The 22,345-nt window shown below is 30.4% G+C and overlaps 1 protein-coding gene across 1 annotated transcript; it reads left to right on the top strand.

Annotated features, from left to right (window-relative positions):
* Window positions 1-378: 378 nt before the first annotated feature.
* On the top strand, window positions 379-22,070 carry LOC148277042 (cytochrome P450 6k1-like). Its single transcript, XM_088233413.1, has 9 exons — window positions 379-657; window positions 5,588-5,752; window positions 7,622-7,758; window positions 8,952-9,082; window positions 11,772-12,006; window positions 14,913-15,134; window positions 18,357-18,475; window positions 20,648-20,774; window positions 21,714-22,070. The coding sequence occupies exons 1-9, from the start codon at window positions 473-475 to the stop codon at window positions 21,887-21,889; spliced, it is 1,497 nt and encodes a 498-aa protein (XP_088089539.1). The 5' UTR covers window positions 379-472; the 3' UTR covers window positions 21,890-22,070.
* Window positions 22,071-22,345: the final 275 nt, after the last annotated feature.

Genomic DNA, 22,345 nt, shown 5'->3' with positions numbered 1-22,345 from the left:
GTAATTCCCTATGCACCGTTGGGTGCGGACGTGTAACTTTTTTAACTTAAATGCCACATAATTTTTATGTGCAACTCATTTTGAACGAAACCTTACATAAGTACTTCTAGCATTTACTTACTCGCATAATTATTTAATCTGATTTATTTTTACGAAAAACAAAACTGAAACCTTTAATGATCTACATAGGTGTGGTTCTTCATAATTGTTTTGCTCGAAAAATAATAGTTTATTCTTTCTGCTTTGTGTCGTACGAATTCTTTTCAATAATTTTGGTGTCGATTTTCTCGAGAGAATGCGTTTGGAATAATATCACGTGGTTTTGTTTATATATATATTATCTGTATGTTATAAATATAAAGACGAAGATTTTGCATCCATTCAGTCGGCGGCTAGCCCATCCTGCATTCAGTACTAAGCTTGGTACCTGCAAGGCATTTTTCGAAACATACCGGTGATTTGAAACAAAAAAATGATTGTGTTTCTAATATTGAGTGTGTCCTTCTTCACAACCGCCTACCTGTACTTTACGAGACATTTCAACTATTGGAAAAATCGAGGAATTTTTTACCTGAAACCAACCCCTTTCATTGGAAATCTGGGACCAATAATTTTAATGAAATATTCCATTGGAGACTATTTACGAAAAATTTACGAGTAAGTATTTTTTTACAGAAAAATATTTTTCTTGTAGATACATAGATTTCCCGATTTTTAATTAAAACAACACTTCAATTAAATAAAAAACAATATTTTTTACAGCTTTATTGACCGTGCGTCTTTTTTAAAGTTTAATTTTTACTTTGTTTACACCACATATTTGATTTTTTGTGTCTACGGGTTTTGGTTAAACTGAAATATCTTTAAAAAAAAAAGTTACAACATAAATAAACGGATTCACTAGTGTAAAATTAATAAATAAATATATATTGTAACGAAAAAGTATATTACAAACAAGATGCTGGATTTAAAAATGTATTAGATCATTTTAAAGCAAACAAATAATAATAATCATCTTACACATTACAACAGAGATGGAGATCATTTTAGAGAAGTGAATATAGATGTCTAGGCATCTGTCATCGACTGGTTTACGTGGCCACTTTACAGACTGTATAACATTCACCATTCCTTCAACTCTTTTATCTTCACAAAAATTAACAGATGGAAGACTTGAAGAAATATGGATGCTCAAATAAAGGCAGAATGGTAAATGTTACACAGTGTATAAAGTGGCCACTTAAATAAAAATCAGATATCAGACTTGTAGGGTTTTAAATGACTCGAAATGACCGTTTAGAGATGTGCCAGCAAATAAAACATAATTTCGTTGATTCTTATAAATTTTTTTTGATTTTAAAAAGGTTTTAATATTGGCAAAATATTTTTTGCTACTTTTCTTAGGTATTTTCCGCTACAAAAATGTAGGGATTAGATCAGAAAATTCATACATGTTGAATTTAACCACAATTCATACGAACACGAGAAGTTCTCGATGTGTGACCCAATTTAACCTTCTTAATTTCTTTGCTGTCGGCTTTTCGGACATTACTTGTCCTATTGGGTTACAAAATTTATTAGTATTTTTGCTTCATGTACTAAGATCTTATTCCTTGTGTAAAAATTAAGGTATAAGTTTTTTATACGCCGGCACATATAAAGAAAAAAAAACTTTGGAATCCAAAATAATCGCGCGAAATGATTATATCCTCAACAAATTTTAATGATAGGAAGATATGCTGAGAACTTTTTCATGCCTTGTGACTGCATACTTTAGAAGTATCCATTAAGAGTAGTGCGTTGAAAATGATGTTGTTGATGATAGAATTGTTAAGTTTTCACGAATATTTTGGTAAAGTAAAATGCAATAATAAATCAAGCATTTCCGCTAATTAATCCTTCACTAAAAAGTATTCAAAGTCATATAAAAGACAGTCATACCTATATGCCTAAAGTTAACGTTCACGGTCGTCCCGAACGGGCCGCCGGCTACATGCATCCGAAACGGAAACTTCACTCATTGTTTTTGATGGGATCACGGTGCAAAAATAGTTTGGAGTGCATTACCGGTTGAAAGAATCATTCAAGGGCATATTCGTGTGAAGGAAAAGTAATATTTTAAGATTTCAATTCGGGACTTTTGTCTCGCTAGATAAGTCAAATCGTATGATGTGCGTCCATGCGCTCTGAGCTGGAGGGCGTTTACCCTAGCTTTTATTAAAGGAGCGTCTGTACAAAAAAGGCTATTTACGTTTTTTTCTATTTGGATAAAATCTTTTGAATCTTATCCATTTGTGATGCCAAAATGCTCCGAAAGTTTGCAACTTAGCTACTTTTGATAAGAAATGGGCAAGACTTTAACAAAATAGACATAAATATGAAAATAACCAGTTTTGCACCGACCCTCCTTATTTGTCAATGATTAAAACAAAAAAGTAAATAATTAGAAAATGTAAATGGGGGCCCAATTTCATACCGTCCATGCCCTCTGTAGCTCCGAGTCATGCCGTTATCTAGCTCGTATCTGTTATTAAATTCTATCATAATTTGTATTGAAGAACTGGAATCCCATCCATTTATGCGCTCTGTGGCTGCAAGACGTGTTTAGATAATTAAAGTTTAGCCCTATTGTGGTGATTTTCGCAAAAATGCCACTATACGAATTATTCTAGTAATAATAATTTGTTATGAAATGTTTAAATAATTATAAATCATTTTTATAATTTCAATAAAAAGACGAAGATACTTATTTATTATCACTATTAACAATAATATTTTGCATCGTCATTGAGCTGAGATAGCTTTATTACTTATGCGATAAGTTTAATAAACAAATTCATGTAATTCCAATATCATTTTCGATGTATCTAAAAATGTACATATTATATATATTTATCTTGGTCTAACGATAAAAATTGCATTTTCCACATTAAAGCAAAAAATATTTATCTAACAATATTACCACAAATATGTAGTTGGTTGTAGAAATTAAAAAGAAGTGCGATAAGATAATAAGATCGATTTTAGAGCATATTATTTGATCGTAAAATATATTATCAAATAATCGTATTTATTAGATAATATATTTAAAGCGATATTTTGTTTATTGTAAAGCGTAAAAGTTAATACAACTACTTGAAAGTTATAAACCTTGTTAACACAAGTTAGAAATTGTATTATTTTTAAACAAATACCGTGTTAGGTTATATTTAAAAAAACAGTAATGATGTTACATTGTCAGATTAAAAAAATAAATACTTAATAACAAAATGAGAAACACTTATAATAACTTGAAAAATTGTTTTCATGTTACCTAGAAGATAAAAAATTACTTAAAACACGCTTACGGAACATCATATAAATGGATGTATGTAAAAACTGTATGGAATTTTTAATTATTTATTTATTAATTTTATTAATACAAATCATTTTACTTCCTAATTAGGAAGTTCAGAGGTTTTTAAAATTATTTTTATTTGTTAAAAGACTATTCAAATAATCCAAAATATTTTATTTCATTTTTTTATATATCGTACGATCAGCGCTATGATTTTTCAAAGTTTTGTATTTCTAAAATAACTCTGTAAGTGACTTATTCTTGATCAGTTCTGCCCATTGGTCTATTGACGGCAAGCAAACCGGAAATCTTTCATAACTGTCTTATCATTGGTTAATTCAAATGAATCAGAGACGTCGTTCAAAGAAGTTCGTTTTATCAAAAAAAAAATTCGTACATTTTCAGAAAACTTTGCCGTACAATTTAATGCTCCAATTTTTACCGCGCGTAAGAAAACATTTATTGTATCCAATTTCCCGTAGGGCTGAAGTTCTTCATTATCTGCCTCACTAGGTAGCCCTGTATCGAGGTAGGAATTACTCTGTTTTTCAGTTAAGTTAGTGGGTATTTAACACAGTACATTATAAATCGATAAGTAATTTTATTTGCTAGTGGATAAAAAATAATCAAATTTACGTTCTTTTACTTAAATGAAAATGACATGAACAGATTTTAGAAATATTTATATTTATAGAAATGAGGTCAAAAAATTAGAAATAAATTAAAATTATGCTTTCCGTATAAAAAAAAGAATAAGTACTTCATTTTTTTTTCTAAATGTGTTCAATTACAGGTTACCGACAAAGATACATTACATTTTAAGGGTTAATGTCTGATTTAATATTTTTCTAGCAAACGTTTTGTAAAGGGTCGATATCAATTAAAATATGTATGTAAACTGTTTTAAATGTCAATACGTAACGTGAGCATACAAGGAAAACTTAGTGAGTTTTTTCACAAAGTTTTTTTCTGTATGTTATGAAAAAAAAGCAAGCCCAAACTGTACCTCAAAGTTTCTACAAAATTGATGATTGTATATTGATAAAGTTAGTCTATGAACATCTGCTACAGGAAATATTGTCAAAATCTAAACACTTTCATATGAACACAATACATTGCTAATTCTTTGTCTATATAAAGGAAAAGAAGCTTAAAATCAAAAGTGTACTATAAAGCAAAACTATTAGTTTGTGACTATGTAAAAAATTTAATCCTGGTTTGCCAACAAACAAGAATTCTGACTTGGCCAGTTTTCCATGTATGCTCACGATATGCGGTAATGTTTTTTATTGATATTCGCTATCAAAAAAGGCAAAGAGTTTATTATAACGTCACAAAATGGCTAAATAAGTACTCTCCTGTAATATAATGATTGACGACATTGGCTCTTTTAGATCCAAGCCACAGAAAATCGATTTGACTTTATACCGTCTCTATATGTATCGATGGAGATAGCGTTTGCTATCGTGGCCTTGAATACCTCAAGTTCCTTATTGCCGTTTTTAATAATACCTTCATATATGTAATATTTCGTGTCCAGAAGGATGGGGAATACAGTTATATTTATACTCTCAGGTAAAAATCCTGGAAAAGGAAGTCTAGGTGAAATGAACGCAGTTATCTAGAAAACAGCCAGTCCACAATTTTGAAAAAAATGAGATATTGATGTTTTCGGGTGCAGTAAGGTCAATTGTATGTTCTGCTATAAACAACCAGACCATTTTCGTACAAAAAACTGTATTAATCACCTCCTGAAAATGGTGTCAATCACAAAAACGGCATTTTTCAATTTGCCGAAAACACAGCACTAAAAAAATCTTACAATACTTTATAAATCATTAAAACTGGTCAAATACATCATTAGATTCTTGTTTGCTTTATTAAAAAAAACTAATGTATCATTGTTTATCATTTGTCAAAGTCAAAAACATTCTAACTGTTGTGTAGATTTGATTATTCACTCTTTTCACTAAAGTGCTATTATTTCAGTTTCACTTATTATGGCTAGCTGATTTCTGCATAACTACGTTCAAATATTGTTTTAATAGTGGTTTAACACTGCAATTCTTCACTGTCCCTGGACTGGTGCCTGAAGCGTAAGACTGATCACCAAACATTCCATCTGGCAAAAGTGATCTAGATACGCTACGATCGGAGTGCCAATGCAGTGCCCCATGTCCCACTGTAGGCGGATAGAGAAATGATGATGATATGTGGATATATCAGTCTGATTAATTGATATTTTTTTAGGGACCACGAGAATGAACCTTACGTAGGAATATTCATGGCGGACAAACCGAGTTTGGTTATTAGAGATTTCAACTTAGTTTGCAGGATTCTCAAACAGGACTTTAATTATTTCAATAATAGAATATTGACAATTTCGAAGAAGACGGATCCTTTGGGAGCTAAGAGGTAAATTGATATTTAAATTAAATTTGTTGCAACAGAGAGGAAAAACAGTTTTGAGAAGGGAAGTCTAGGCATATCTGTCATTTGCTGGTTAAAGTGCCCACTTTACTCTCTGTGAAATATTCACCATCCTGCTTATGTTGAAAACTATTGTGATATTTTATTATTTACATATCTGCGCATAACATATCGTCTTGATCATCGAACAACGGTAAATGTGACATTCTTTAATTTTATATGAGAGCGATTTAAAAGTGTTTTCGACACTTTGTCTCAACTCCATAATTGAGATAGATCAAGTTTTTTAAACATTTTTAAACTAATAAAGGTCTATGAAATACTGTCAAATAAAACGGCTTTTGCTAATTATTAGTAGTATAAATAATATTTTTAAATTTGTAATTTTAAATTCCCCCAAAAAGGTCATTCCATTAGCCACGCCCCTAATAGTCAATATTCATGTTTATTTGTTCCTGCCATTCAAATTTTATAAGAACATTATTACGAATCTTGACGTCACAACTGTCAAGGCCGAACATGTTGCGTTTTTGTAGCGACGTATTTTTTTGAAGTTCTTTTTTAAATTTTTGTAAAAAACATTACTACACAATATCCATATTGATTTTGAAAATACAATTAATTATTCTAAATTCATTTCATATATTTTTATCGGTAATCGTAGTATGTGATATTTCCCAATTACAAAAGCATATTATTAGATACTTAGGTAAGTTGAACAATTTTTTTGTTCGAACTTGGAAATCAAGCCTTTATTTTCAACGATATTTTGAGTTTGTCGAAATTTTTGTAGACAAAGACTGGATTCAACTCCTTGGAGAGCTGTTAACATTAACATATTACAACAGAGATGAAGAACATTTTAAAGAAGGCAATATAGAAGTCTAGGCATCTACAGGGCTTATGACCTGCCATTGGCTGGTTTTAGTGGCCACTTTACACACTGTGTAACATTCACCATTCTGCCCATATTTGAACATCTATATTACTTCAATTCTTTCATCTGTTGATGTTTGTGAAGTTAAAGAACTCACCTTAATCTTCTTTTAATTGGTAAAAAAATAATTAAAAACCTAGAAATTTAAAGAATTTTATCTCCTAAAAGTTGATAATATATTTTTGAAAACCCCAAAACTGCAAGTTATTAAACTAAAATAAGTCACTACTACTTAATATTCCAGTATTTCGAGATATTCCAATAATTTTAATTTACATAAGTGCTATACAAATGCTGCACAAAACTTGTATTATTTTACAGACAAAATTCACCCTTAAAAAATAAAAATGGAAACTTAAAAAAAAATTAAATAAATGAGAATGAAAATGAAATACAAAAAAAAAAGTGACTGAATGAGAGAAAGACTCCCTCTCTTAACGCAGTTTTCTCACTAAGAAAGGTAGAAGGTAACGCGTTAAATAATATGTTTACTTATCTATTGTTATTAATTTACGATTTTTTGTTTTTATTTTGTATTTTATGTTTATTCAAATTAAAATTTATTAAAAATATCTACGCTACTTTCGATCGTTATTGTATTATTAATTGACCTATAATTAATATGGATTGCAAGAACTATACTTATATTAATTCTCTCTTGAATATTTTCTGCAATATGAATGATATATTTTGATGACATGTATTACATGATATAAACATAATCATTAAACATGTTGCCCAGATGGTGATTAAAATGGATGTTTATTGTTTATGTCATAATTTTAATTCTTAAATAATACGTATACTTGCACATTACATTATGTTGTATCCCAACTCAACACAGGGTTTTTAGTATTATGTTTTTTTTTGTAATGTATGCACCTTTGTATAAATAAATAATATAAAATAAATTTTAGCCTATTTTCTATTCATGGCAAAGAATGGAAGAATACGAGGGCAAAACTGTCTCCAATATTTACATCGAAAAAACAGAAAAACGTTTTCAGTGCCATGTTAGGAGTTCAAAAGAAACTGGAAAACAAAATAAGTAAAGGTAAATAGATATTGTATTTTCATATTCTAATTAATTACTACTGACAGTTAAAAAAAAAAAATTATTTATTTATTTATTTATTAATGAAATCATACATTCTTTATATAAAACAAGGAACAAATTAACAATTTTAAAAAGTAAGACGAATTACAGATTTCACACTAATGAATGCAGGAGGAGAGGGGAAAAATAATTTTATTCTAAAAAAGTAAAAATAAAAATATTCCATAAAAAGTTCATAAAAATGAGAAGACATTGTAAAGCTACTTTACTTTCCTCCCTCTCTCTCTGCTTCCATGAACATTTCAATTTAATTGTAAAAAAAAATCACAACTAACAATAAATTATTCGATGCAGGTAGTAGATGTAGGTAAGTATAAATTAAGAGTTGAAATCAAATGATTAAAATTAAAAGTAAAAGTTAAAATTAAAATGAAAAGTTTTAATTAAAAGTTAAAATTAAGAATTAAAATTAAAAAGTTAAAATTGAAAGAAAAAATTAAGAATCAAATTAAAAGTTAAACGTCAAGCAGGAGATAAATTTAAAATGTCTTTAACTGATCTGATAAAAATATGGTATTTACAATGTAGTATGTCGATGTCACTAAAACTGTCATTAAAGGTAATCTGTATTCTTCGTAGAGTGCTATTTTTTAAATAATTAGTCATTGAGTTAGGAATGTCGAAGAGTACAGATTGACGAGTTCTACGGACAGGGACTCGATATGAAATGCCTCTAACAATTTCTGGGCTATCAATTACGTTATTAACAATTTTGTATATATATTTTGCATATATCTATGCCACATATGATATTTCAAATCCGGCTATTTAGTAAAATATTCGTAAATTAATGGTCTGTCGGGTTTAATCAGAATACCCCAAACTGGTAGGTTAATCATAACTGTATTAATTGAACAGATTGTCAATATTAACATTTAATTTGTGGTCAAACATTTTTTCTTCATTGGTATAAAAATATGAGGTTATTTAGATAAAAAAAATATTAGCCAATTTGTTAATGATTTTTTTTTCTAAATGAATTAAATGAACTTTTTTCCTCAAGGAAAAAAACTGAATCAAGGAATTGAAACTAGTCGAGAATTGCAAAGTTATGCTTTATATAAATCATAAAATAGTATTTATAGTTTACTATTAAATAAAAACTCGATATTGTATTATTTAATTTACAGAAAAAACTATAGAAATAAAAGAGTTATCTAGCTGTGTGGCATCTGACATGATATCAGACGCAGTATTTAGAATGGACGGACAAGCTATTTATCAACCCGACGTTGACCCCATGAGAAAAATGGGGAATCGAGTAAGTAATAATACAAAAACACTTCAGAAAAACTTTTATTCCAAAGATTCAACACCTACAGGACTCAAACCTAAATGTTTATAATTAAATAACCAAACGCTTAAACAATAATCTTAAAAAACATGATCGTGTATTTTTTAAAAAAGGACATATTTATTTCGTTTATGCTTGAGATGCTCCAAGATATTAGAGCAAATCAAAAAGAAATTACACGTTGAAGAAAACATGATTTTGGAATATTTAAGTTTTACTGATAAATCAGGTGTTAACTAATCTTGGAGATTGAAACGAGAAGAGTAATAAATTACTACCGATATTAATTATCTTAAGTAAACTGACAATAAACCAATCATTTGACCCCAAACAACATGATAATATGTTATTTATCAATAATATTGATGTTTTGCATAGTATTTTTATAATATTCCTATCAAACAAGTAATGTAATGGTTTTCCTTCAATTTTAATTTCAAGTTTTCATTTATGTGATAATTTTTAGCAGTCATTATTTAAAGTTAGAGTTAGAAAAACTGTATGTCTCATGATAATGGAACAATATTCACTCGGACAATGCATTTAAAGTTTAGAAACATAGCAGAACGGTTCTACTTGTATAAGTGGTGGTGAATCAATCTTTATTGCGTGAAAATTTTTCTGAAAGGGTAATTTCGCGTACCGCAGACATCAATTGGCCGCCCAGGTCTTGCGGTTTTAGTACTTCCACTTCTTTCTTTGGAGTTGTATTTAGCATAAGTTAAATGCAAATTTTCGAATAATGGATAATTTAATAGCTAAAAAGCAACATCGTTTTGTGATAAAAAAGTCTTCAAAATAATCAACAATTGCAAAAAAAATCGAGACTTCAGGTGTTGCATTTTAAATATCATAGTGGAATTTGTACTTTTTTATTGAAATAAAAATTCTTTATTTTTTCATTTTTATGTAATTAAAAATCATGGATCTTAACTAGATACCTTCATTGAGATATTAAATTTATTATTTAGGTACATGAAGTGCAGAAAAATGGTTTTTCCAAATAATAAATAAAAAAAACTCTAATCATTAGCATATTGCACCATTAGAGATGTAGCAACGCTTTTATGAGGTAGCAAAGTTATGTTTGTTGTAAATTTTTAGTAATATATATACGTGCGTTATTGTGGAACCTTTGTCATTTTTCCTTTTTAAATTAAGTAAAAAAATCTATATTTTTTTTCCTCAGCTCGGTTAATATCAATTACTGAATTCAATTTTCGCTGAGCACCCTATAACGGAATTTTAAAATCCGGAACGCAAGGAGAATTTATATATTATGCGGTCAGAAAACAGATCAAGCTATTTTAAATTACAAAATCAATTTTATGTCTCACGGCATAAATATAAGATAATTTGTTATTAATTATTTCTTTAATAAATCCACACTATTAAAATTAATAATCAAAGAATCGACCCTTTAAATTTTACTTGAGAATAATTGATTATTCATATGAACTATAAATATAAAAAACGTATAAATATAAAAAAGCAACGCAATAAAGGTCAATTAAAATATTTATGTTTTTTTTGGATGTTTGAAGTACTAACTTTGTGGATTGTTAAACTAACTTGGAAATCCCCGGAGAGAAAAAAAGCTGGTTCACAAAACAGAGCATATTTAATTTTCAAAAATAATTCAATACTTAAAAACGAAAATATTTGGCGCCTTAAAAAGGGCATTCATTTGCCTATTTGGGATTTCACTTTTATTCAAATTGATAAATGTATTCTAAAAAAATAGTTTAAGAACTGTATGTTTTATTAGCATCATCATTACCTTTTCGCATCTAATGGTGATTTGGCACTGCACTTGTACACAACCTGCAGCGTATCTTGATCATTGTAAAAGAAGGATGATCAGCTTTACGCATCAGGTGCCAATCCAGGTACTATGAAACTCTCTACGGTAAAACGCAATTGTTTAAAATAAAAATTACAAAGATATCAAAAATGGCATCATAAATAGCTATTTTTGATATTGTATAAGAAAAAAATCGTTAGGCTTATATTGTTTTATGCACGGGGGTTTTAAATTTGTATTTATGGTAAGATGACAATAATTAAAAAAAAATATTTTGTCAACCCCAGGTGCTTATTTTATTTTTACATATGCGTATATTTATTTTATTTTTACATATGCGTAAATGTATTTTATTTTTTACGTATGCTTGGCTAAAACAGTTTAGAGATTAGAAAGAATGTGTATTTGACTAGACTACACGTATTTATCGATTGTTGCGCTGTATGGTCGATAATTCTGAGATTATGATGATAGTTTATATGTTCGAATCAACCTGCCGATGGGTATGCCTGTTAGAAAGGCTACCGCCATGCTAAACAACATCGCTCTGGATGTTGATCTGTTCCATGTATCCGGAGGGGTTTTCCGGAGCAGAATTCTCCTACTATTTTGTCAAGAGTCTCTGTATGTATGTTTTGTCTTTTTGATTTATGTGCGTCTTAAATTTTAGTTTCGAATTGAATATATACCCACGTCTGAAAGTCTATTTTCAACACAAAAAAAGCAATATGGTGTATGTAAAATCAAATAATTCATCACAACTCTTGGCTTATTGTGAGGAAAAAATAAATTAAAATGAACTATTAAAAGTCAATCTAATATTTATTTTTAAATGTAACATTTTTTTTATAGCTGTTCGAGGAATCTGTGAACCAGGGTCTGCGAAGTAACATGGTATTCCTGGCTCCAGAAATGATGGATGCCCTGAACATCTCTCTATTCCCAGAGACGGTGTATCGCTACGTGAGGAAGCAGGTGTCAGAGGCAATGTCCAAAGGTTCTGAAGAAAGGAGAGGAGACTACTTGGACTCCCTTATTGATTTGAGGATGAAAGGATCTTGGGAAGGCAATAATGGAGAAATTATTGGTAAGTAAATTTCTATATCGTGATTTTAAAAAATAAATTATTTGAGGAGATCAAACAGAGAACATTAGTAATCATCGTCATCATCATTATTTCACTATCCACACATAGTAGTGTATAGGGCATTGACTGCAGCACATCTACAACTTTCAAATGTCTTATTATCAAAAATTACAAATTTCTGTTACGTGGAAGGTAAGATTATAAGTCTTATGCTTTAGTTGTCAGTCAATAAACAATGAAATATTGTAGTGAAGTACCACCTTTAAACCAATATTGACTTATTTATTTAAATCTTCAAGTTCAAAGAATAATTACTTTGGCGAACGTATCGCTTAAAGCAATATTTTCCATACAACCAAAAAACTAACTAGTCAAAAAATTGATCAAAAATTTGTATTAACAAAATATATTTTTAAAAAAATACATTAATGAACCTAATTAATTAAAAATAGCTGCTGTTTTTTAATGGGGAGATAAAACTTGCACGTATAAAACTAATAAAAGAATTGAATGTTATTAAATATTTGTATAAAAACACTTACCGACTTGTCTATGTCTACCCGTCTCTTCGTCAGAACACCAATACAACCACCATGCAAAACCCACTTAGCACCATCACCATAATTGTTGCACAAAAATATAAAACCAACATGCCATGTTTTTTTATTGGCAACCCTTACAAACACTGATTAGATAAAAAAAAACAGTAATCAAACAACCTTTCAATATAGCCCATTATACGATGTTCCATTGTAATAGTCACCCTATGCAACTGTGCAACAACTATGGTGAAGGTGTTTAGTGGGTTTTGCATGTTGGTTTAATTGGTATCCTGACTAAGAGACGGGTGTGTCCCGAAACCGGAAGGTGTAGAAAAAAAACGGTAAGTGGTAATATACATATATTTAATAATATTCAATAAAACGTTTGCCCACAAAGTTAATATTTTAATATTAATAAAAGTATTTATTTAACACTTTATATACATATACAATTTATATACATATAAGGGCGGGCATATTACCTTAAGGCAATTTCTTCCTACCTACCCAAACCGTTCAGTTTGAAAAAAATACAAGTACATGGACATATTGAATCTTTAAATTTGATATAAAATTAAAAACAAAGATTAAGAAAATAAAAATACAAAAAAAATTAACACTATACTATGAAGAGAGGAGAGTATGTACGAATATTTATGTATGAGAGAAAAGTATGTACATTTTGTCATCAATTTTAAAGGATTAGGAATGTGGGATCATGTAATGAGTTTGGAAGAAGACAGAAAGAGGAACCAGGAAAGGGTTCGTTAATCACTAAACTATGGGACGGACTTATCTCTACTCGATTTCTATTAACAGGATTTTTACCTGAGAGTAGCAATCGAGTCGAAAACACTCGTCTAGGATTCTAGTTCTGTTTCTTTATTTACTGTATTCTAAACCCGCCCGAATGGCGGATACGGAAGATACAATATGAGTAATAGTAACACAACCCGTATTTTATAATAGAAAATAGACCAATTATATGATTTCGCTATTTTAATATTAGTACTGTGCATCCAAAATGATAGTTGTGTATATATGGAAAAATACAAGAAATTCGGCTATTTCCCTCGATACATTTTTAGATAAACGCACATTAAGATAACGCCATGTATAATGTATATTTATGTGATATTATTTTAATTTATGTCAATTTCAATTTATTTATTTACAATTATGACGTGTTTAGTATGGTCATTTAGGTAATTAATAATATTAATGTTATGTATACATATGTATCTCCATTTAATAAAATTACTATTATTTATTTGTTTTATCGTTTGTTGTAAAACATAATATTATTATTTAGACAGTTAGTTATTCAAATCGTTTATGAACTTTGAATGCCTTGTACTTGAATGCTTGTTGCCAAATACGTAGGAACACGGAACACTTCTATATTACCATTACTAAAATGTTCTTCATCTCTGCTGTAATATGTTCAATAATCAAATGTTAACATTCTGTTACTTTTATTAATAAGAAACATTGCAATTTATTATGAGTAGATAAGGACATTTTAGAATGGTAAAATTACTGTCGGTCTCGTGGTGTAGTAGTCAACACGTTTATCTACCATGCGAGAGGTCTCGGGTTCGATTTCCGACATGGTTGACATGAAATATTTATTCAAAAAGGTGTTTTTACACTAGAATATTTCAAAGTCCCTGGACTGGCACCTGAAGCGTAAGACTGATCGTCTTATCTTCATGAAACAAATCAATGATCAAGTTACGCTGCGATTGATGAATCAATGCAGTGGTCTATGTGTCATAAGTTGCAGAAAAGGAATAATGAATTATGAATGAAAATGATTTAAATGCATATATGCCTAATTGTTTTAGTGTTTTAAAAATTCACAAAAATTTAAATAGATTTTTTTTTTGCACAACAACAGGCCAGGAGGCCCAATTACAGTTGTGAATTACATTACATTTTATTTTTTTTACATTTTTTTTTTGCAGGTTACTGTGGTGAATTACATCACAGGCTTGAGAAAATTAAAATTACACCCAGGCTTGAGAAAATCACATTTTATTTTTTTTGTTCTCACCGGGAATCGAACCCGGAACCTTCCGTGCGTGAGTCAAGCGTCTTGACCACTACACCACGGAGGCCGCCTGTTATTACCTATTATGCTTTTTTCCCTCTAGTTGTAAACAGAGATGATGGAAGACACACGTATTTATCCTAAAATTTGATACTTAATAAATATAAATAAATATTTGTTACTTTATTGGCTGAGGATTAGCTGCAACCTGCTAATTTTCTGTTTAAAAAACATGTTATAATTATATATCATTAGGTTCGCACTCTTCATAGATCTTTTGAAATAAAAAGTGTTTTTTCGTTTTGTTTTAGAACCAAATGATGAAGTGTTGGTTGGCCAAATATTTATGTTTTACACGGCTGGTTTTGAAACTGTTGCCAGTGGTACAACTTTCTGCCTTTTTGAAGCTGCAAAAAATATGGACCTGCAGATGAAACTCAAGGACGAGATTAATAACACTTTAGAGAAATGTAACGGAAATCTAACCTTCGAGGACGTCAGTGAAATGACCTACATCACCAGCTTTATCAATGGTAAATAAAATCACTAACAGTCATGCGTAAGATTGATTAAAACCAATTTCGAACATTCTAAAAGTGAATTTTTTGACACAATAAAAAATATCTTGTTTTTCTGACAAAGTATTGTATACCCCCAATGTGTCGTAAGAAATAGCCTTTGCGTGTTTTTCATCGTTTGCAATTTTTTTAAATTTATTTTTTATTTTATTTATTGGGGATATCAACAGTAATACATGTAATAAAAATATAACAAATAACATATACAGAGAATAAAACCAATGACAGATATCCACAGAAATACATTAAATACACGTACAATACATACTAGTGTGTTTGTGTGAGTGTAAGTGAGTGAGTGGGTGGGTGTGTGGGTGTTATATTGGAAAGAGGTTGTCAGAAATCGAAAATATAAATATATATAAAATATTAAGAATTAGAGATAAAATTTAATAAAACTTTATTATTGAAACTAAGTATAAGACAAAAAAGTATGTTTTAAGACGCGCATTTTAAATGTTATTTTTTTACGATCAAATGGATCAATAAGGGGAAAGTTCAAATTATATTCATTAGCAAAACGTATAAGTGGAGAGTTCTGGGCATAGTTCGTACGAACTGCTGGCACATGAAATAGAGAGCTCGACGTGTGACGGGTGCGGTAGCCGGGGACATTTAATGATAACTCCGACAAAAGAGCCGGACTATCAAGGCGTCCACTGAGTATGTCATGAAGCACCCCCATGTCCAACAGTAGACACAATATATTTTAGTGTTCTATTCCCATGGATAACAAATTGGGAATACCTGACAATACAGAATAAACAAGGTCAAATTGACCATAAAATACACTATATATATGTATATATGTATTTATATATATTTGTACCATAGAGGCAGACGGATGCAAATCCAGAATTCGAAGAAATGACATTTTGATTTTCGTATCCAGTTTATGATCATGTCCATTGATTTTGAAGAAATATAAGTCTTATAATGAAAGAACCAACCAGCCCTTGAGGCGATTTTCACAAAAATGGCGCTATATAAATTATCCAAACATTACTATTACTAACCAATGTATTAAAATACTGAAAATACAAATGAATGCTATGAATTATTGGAAATCACCTAGAGAAAGTAGATTCTTTGGGCTTTGGTTGAACATTTGACGTTTGGATTTGCACCCGTCTGCCTCTGAGGTACAGATAATATATATGTATTTATATCATTACTCAATTATCATACATATTGTTAAGAAACACGTTAAAAAATAAGTCTTTTATCTTATACTTATATTTTAAGATATCCGTATCGTTTTTATTTTCTTTTAGTGGAACAATAACATATTTGTAAATTAAATTAACATAAAAATTATTTGAGTAATGATAAAGAGATCAAAAGTGTTTTAAAACATTTTTTCAATATTAAAAATATATATATATATATTTATTAGTGTTGAATACATAAAAATAAAATGTTATAATAAACACTTATTTTTTTAAACATTTCCCATACTGCAAACGCAAGAAAAACATTTTTCGTATACTTAGGGGTGATGTCGTATATATTTACTTGAACAAGTAAACACCTTTTTGACCATTTCCACATTAGAGTAATAACACGCCACTGGCTAATAAAGTCGCTTCAAACAAAAACCATTCCATGATTATCTACTATAAAGTTGGTTGCAGTTTACAGCAATTCAACAGGCCGTAGGTACTCAGGTTGAAAATTGCAAGCGTAAACCGAAACCGTCCATTACACGTTTGTTGTTAAACAAAGAACAGAACCAAAAATTTGGAACGCTTTTGTCCAACGTGATAGAGCTGAAGGGCTTTCCTAGTAAATTATTACTCTGAGATTTTCACTCTTCATGTGGAGCATATGGCCACTAAAAATCGTCTTCATTTGACTCTGTCCTGCACCAGATTTTGAGCTTCGTCCCAAGACAGTCTAACATTCCGGATTTCTGCTGAATACAGTCTGTGAGTCGTCAATGGTTTTCCGCGCGTGCGCGCTTTTGGCTCAGAAAGGCTGTTTGAAATAGAGTAAATAATCCTGGTTATACTTGAATACACATTCTTCGTGGTTTTTATTTTTATTTTTTATTTATTCATATTTTTAGCTTACAAACTATAATTAATAATAAAAATAATGTGACCTCACTGGGGTTTCCCGTGCCGAGGACACTTAACAATTTAGTTTTTTTAAAATTACATTTGAGAATAAACAAAGAAGACTCACTTAAAAAACAAACATAATTAACAAATATTCAGACAGTTTTAAAAACAAGGTATTTATGTACATCGTAATATTATTTATATTACAAAACACACAATGAAAACAACAAAAACCTTACATAAGCTATACAGTTGTGGAGCAGTTGATTCAGCATTGGTATGGGCAAATGAGACAATCCGTTTTACTTCTACCTAGCTCCACTATCCATTTTTTTATAGCCTTTTTAAACATTTTCTCATTACTGATTGCTTTAATAGATAGTGGAAGTAGGTTATAGATTTTAATTGAATAATACTCAAAATCCCTTTGTCCGAAAGTGGTATTAGTTTGTATTTGTTTAAGTTGTTTATGTGTTGAGGATCTAGTGATTATATTATTTACATGTGATGTATTGTGGGGGTTATGTCTTTCATTTGAGTAAGAGTAGTTTTTGAATCTATAAGTGAGTATTGTTTTAGCGTATAATTGTTTTGGTGTCATAAGTTGTGATTTATGGAATATTTCTTCAGTAGATGTCTGTATCGGGACTCTGAGTATTATTTTAATGATGGATTTTTATGCAACAAATACACTATTTAAAACTGTGTCACTCGCACCACCCTAACCGATTATACCGTACTCCAAAATTGATTGGCACAATGCAAAATTAATCTTTAAAAGTTCCTGTACATTAATTATATTTCGAATTGTTTTGAATATATACGTTAATTTCTTAAGTTTATTAGTAACATTTTCAATTTGCTGTTTTCACTTTAAATTTATATCAATAATAACTCCTAAGTATTTGACATTGTCTGTCCTATCCAGTATTGGGCAATTACAATGAGCACTTTGAAGACAATTATTATTATGTAGTTTGATGTTAAAATAAGCATTTTGTGAATAGGTTCTAGAACTGATTTGAAATGGAAAGAAGTTAGTTTTAGATTTATTAAGAGTTAAGTAATTAGTACCTAGCCATGTAATTAGTTTGAATGTTTTGGATTTTTTCAGAATGCCTGAGGAAACATCCACCTTTCCCTTTTGTGGATAGAGTTTGCACAATGGATTACACGATTCCTGGATCTGACGTTGTTATAGAAAAGGGGACTAAAGTGATGATTCCAATGCTGGTAAATATTTAAAAATGATTAAATAAATACATAAATATATTTAAGGCGTTTAAAAATTAATAAGTAAAATTTGTTTAACGCACAGTCTGCAAGGTTGTGTCGTGCTTAATGACCAGGGCTATTATCATTTTAGAGACTTTTTTCGTCTTGCGATAGTTAGTAAATTAATTCGCCTAGAACTGCACGATGGCCAGTACGCTAAAAAAATGTTTATAAGATGTCATGCTTATACATGACATCTTATAAAAACATGTTAAATACTTAGGACTAACAATAGACAGACAATTAACATGGACAATTCATATCAACAATTTAATTAGCAAAGTGGCGACATTATCGAGTCTTTTTTTAAAAATCAAAAATTTTATTCCAAGAACGGAAAAAATTCTAATGTATGAAGCCTATGTAAAAACTAAAATATGTTATACGCAACTACTATGGGGAGCAGGATATCAAAATGACATAAACAGACTACAAAGACAACAAAATAAAATATTAAAGTTAGTATATGACCTTCCCTATTTAACTGCAACTAGAGAAGTTTTTAAACAAACTCATCAATTAAATATAACTGAACTCTTTCAACTAGAATCATTAAAATTTATCTATAAATTAGCCACTAATGTAATTGTAGACGAAGAACTAAAACTTGTAAAAAATTGTAGTCAACATGGACATAATACGAGAATATCAGACAAATACCATATACAACTTTCTAAAACAAGACAAGGACAATCAAGACTAATGAACCAGGGACTGAAATTATACAATAAACTACCAGACAAAACTTAACAAAAGACTCAGACAAACTTTTCAAAAGATGTAAAAAATATTATTTTGAACAACAGAGTATAAATAAAAAATGGATATATTATTTTAAGTAAAATAAATGTAATAATCCGTAAGGGTTTATTAATAAATAATCAATTAAAAAATATAGAAAATACATAAATATATTCAAGCGTATTTCACATTTTTATTATAAAAAAAAACGCATATATATTTAGACTTGAATAAGTTCGCGCTGTTTCTGTTCGACGTCTCTCGACTTCAAATCGCACGGCACTCAATTACCTTGCCTTTGAATCATTCCTAGTGCTTTTAAACGTTTGACAACTGTTGTGTGATCAACTGCTAATAATTCTACAAGTTCATTTTGCGTCTTACTTGGGTCTTCATCAAGTAATGCTTCCAATAATTATTCGTCTTTAAACTTTTTGGTGCGCCAGAGCGTTCGTTATCTTCAACGGCCTCCGTGGTGTAGTGGTCAAGACGCTTGACTCACGCACGGAAGGTTCCGGGTTCGATTGCCGGCGAGAACACAAAAATTAAAATGTGATTTTTTTCAAGCCTGGTTGTTCGGTAATGTAATTCACCACTGTAATTGGGCCCCCTGGCCTGTTGTGGAGCAAAAAAAAAATCACAATCATTATTTTTATTGCGTCGAAACTAATGTCTGCATGCAGACAGAACATAGTCGCCGCAAGTCTCCATAAGAGTTTTGTGTATTTAAGCCGCAGATTTGTTTTGAAAAACGCAATGAAAAAAAATTCCCAAATTTACAAAATTTGACTCTGAAAAAAAAAGATTGTTTACGCTTCTGCGGAATAACATATACTGTCATTTTAAGTGTAATGCTGGAGCTTCAAGACAAAGTTAGCTGTAGTATTGCCCGATGTAAAAAGACCAAGATAAAATCGTCTGTCGGAAAACAGCGAGAATTTTTGCAAGTACCTATAAGAATGGTTCTATAATACTTCAGTCTTTTGTAATTTTCTGTCCTAAATTTTGAGATTCAAATCTTACAAGGTTCTTACAGTCACGTGGCAATAACAAAATGCAAATCATTTAAAATATACTCAAAACTTACTTACGAAATCTTAGAATTTTCATAAAGTATCAACCATGTCGGGACGTCGAACTCGAGACGTCTTGTATGGTAGGCAAATGCGCTGAATATTACACCACGAGGCGGACAATCAGATTTCTATAAATAAAGAACAGTTTTTTTTTACTTCTTAATAAAGAAGATAAAACTGATGTTTTTCTTTTTTATTAAAAAAAGTAGGTACTATTAAATAAACATTAAAAAACTAAGCAATATCTTAATTCTGCATTTTTTTATCTGACGTTTATGTGGTATCTATTCTTCACATTTGTATTTGTTTTCAGGGACTACAAAATGACAAAAAGTACTACGAAGATCCTGATTCTATAACTCCTGAAAGGTTTGAGGGAACACCCAGTGAAACTGAGAAACCATTCCTTCCTTTCGGAAACGGACCTCGGCAGTGTTTGGGTTAGTTCTCTGTTTATTTTGTTGTTCCTGAACGAGCGCCTGAAGCGTATGACTGATAACCTTACCATCAATGTAACAAAAATTATCAGCATATGCTGCAATAGGAGATTCCATGCTATGCCTCATGCCAAAGGGGTGAATCGTGTTGTGGTCTCGTGGCTAGTGTCTTGGACCTACGCCTCAAAGGTCCGTGGTTCAAATCCCCCACTACCCTTGACCCCACTACACTTGATTCCTATTTTCTAATAGTGAGGTAGAATTAACAAAGCTAGTTATTTACAACTCGCTGAAAATGGCCCTTAAAATGAAATATTTGGCCAAATCACAAGAACGCAAATACTTTATTTTTTTAAAAAAAGAGCTAATAACACGCCGCACTGTGACTTAAACAAAGAGATTTTTTTAGGTAATTTATTTAAAATAATTATATAAGAAAAATTACGTGGGTTATTCTCATTTGTGTCCAGACGGATAAATAATACAGTTCTGTGTGTGAACCAGAACCCTGGACGAGTGTTTTCGACTCGACGGCTGCTCTCGGGTTAAAGTCCTCGAAAAAGAAATCGAGTGGATATAACTTCGCCTCGTAGTGTAGTGGTTTGCGTCTTCGCCTACCATTTTAGAGGTTCCGGGTTCGATTCCAGGTAGGGTTGATGTGGAATAACGTTGCGATATATTTTGTTGTAAAGATGTTAAACGTGCTTTGTTTCTTTGTTGTTTGGAATATGCGGTTTAAAAAAAAAAAAAAAAATTATTTAAGTCCCGAATCGAATTGTAGTAACTCCTGGAAATGTTATTTATTTGTATTATGCTCTGTAAAATACTTGGTATTATATGATTTATAAATAAAATAAATATACTGAATTCTTGTTATTCGTATATTTCAGTTTGAATATTCTAGCCGTGGGTTTATTTGATGACTTTTTATTTTCATTTCAGGGATGCGATTTGCTTTGGTGGTGATGAAACTAGCAATCATTGGATGCCTCAGTAAACACACCTTATCACTTAATAAGAATACACCCCGTACGCTAAAGATGAGTCCTAGAAGATTTGGCTCCACCCCCCTGCCAGACGTGTTTTTGGATGTTAGCTTGGATGATCGTTGGAAATAGACACATCTGAAATAACCGATAAAGAATATTAAAAGTGATTTAAAGTTACGGAAGGTGTTGATCTCGTTCTTTCATGACATTGGTCGTAGGGAGTCAGAAAAGTTGATGCATGCCACGGATTGGAGAATCTTACTGGATGTCAAAAATAAAATATAAAAAATAAGAAATAATTTAAAAAAAATATATTTATAGATGACAACCATGAAGTTTCGCATAAATGAATTGTCTTTGTTTTTATAAATGTATGTATGTGTATGCGCATGGGTGTATGTACGTGTGTGTGTATGTACATGTGTATATATGTGTATGTCTGTATGTATATGAATCAAAATGTGTATCCGAATAAGTTTTTATTTTGTTTGTCTGTGCTCTATATAAATTTGTTAACTTTTATAATATATTAAAATGTAATTGCCTAGCTTGGAACGGGGTATGTACCCTTGTTAGCTGGGCAAA

Source organism: Micrasema longulum, unplaced genomic scaffold, assembly GCF_059751315.1.
Source record: "Micrasema longulum isolate JH-2025_06_02 unplaced genomic scaffold, ASM5975131v1 h1tg001096l, whole genome shotgun sequence".
NCBI classification, from domain to species: domain Eukaryota; kingdom Metazoa; phylum Arthropoda; class Insecta; order Trichoptera; family Brachycentridae; genus Micrasema; species Micrasema longulum.
Note: the sequence above shows the minus strand (reverse complement) of the source record. Positions and strands in the feature narration are given on the sequence as shown.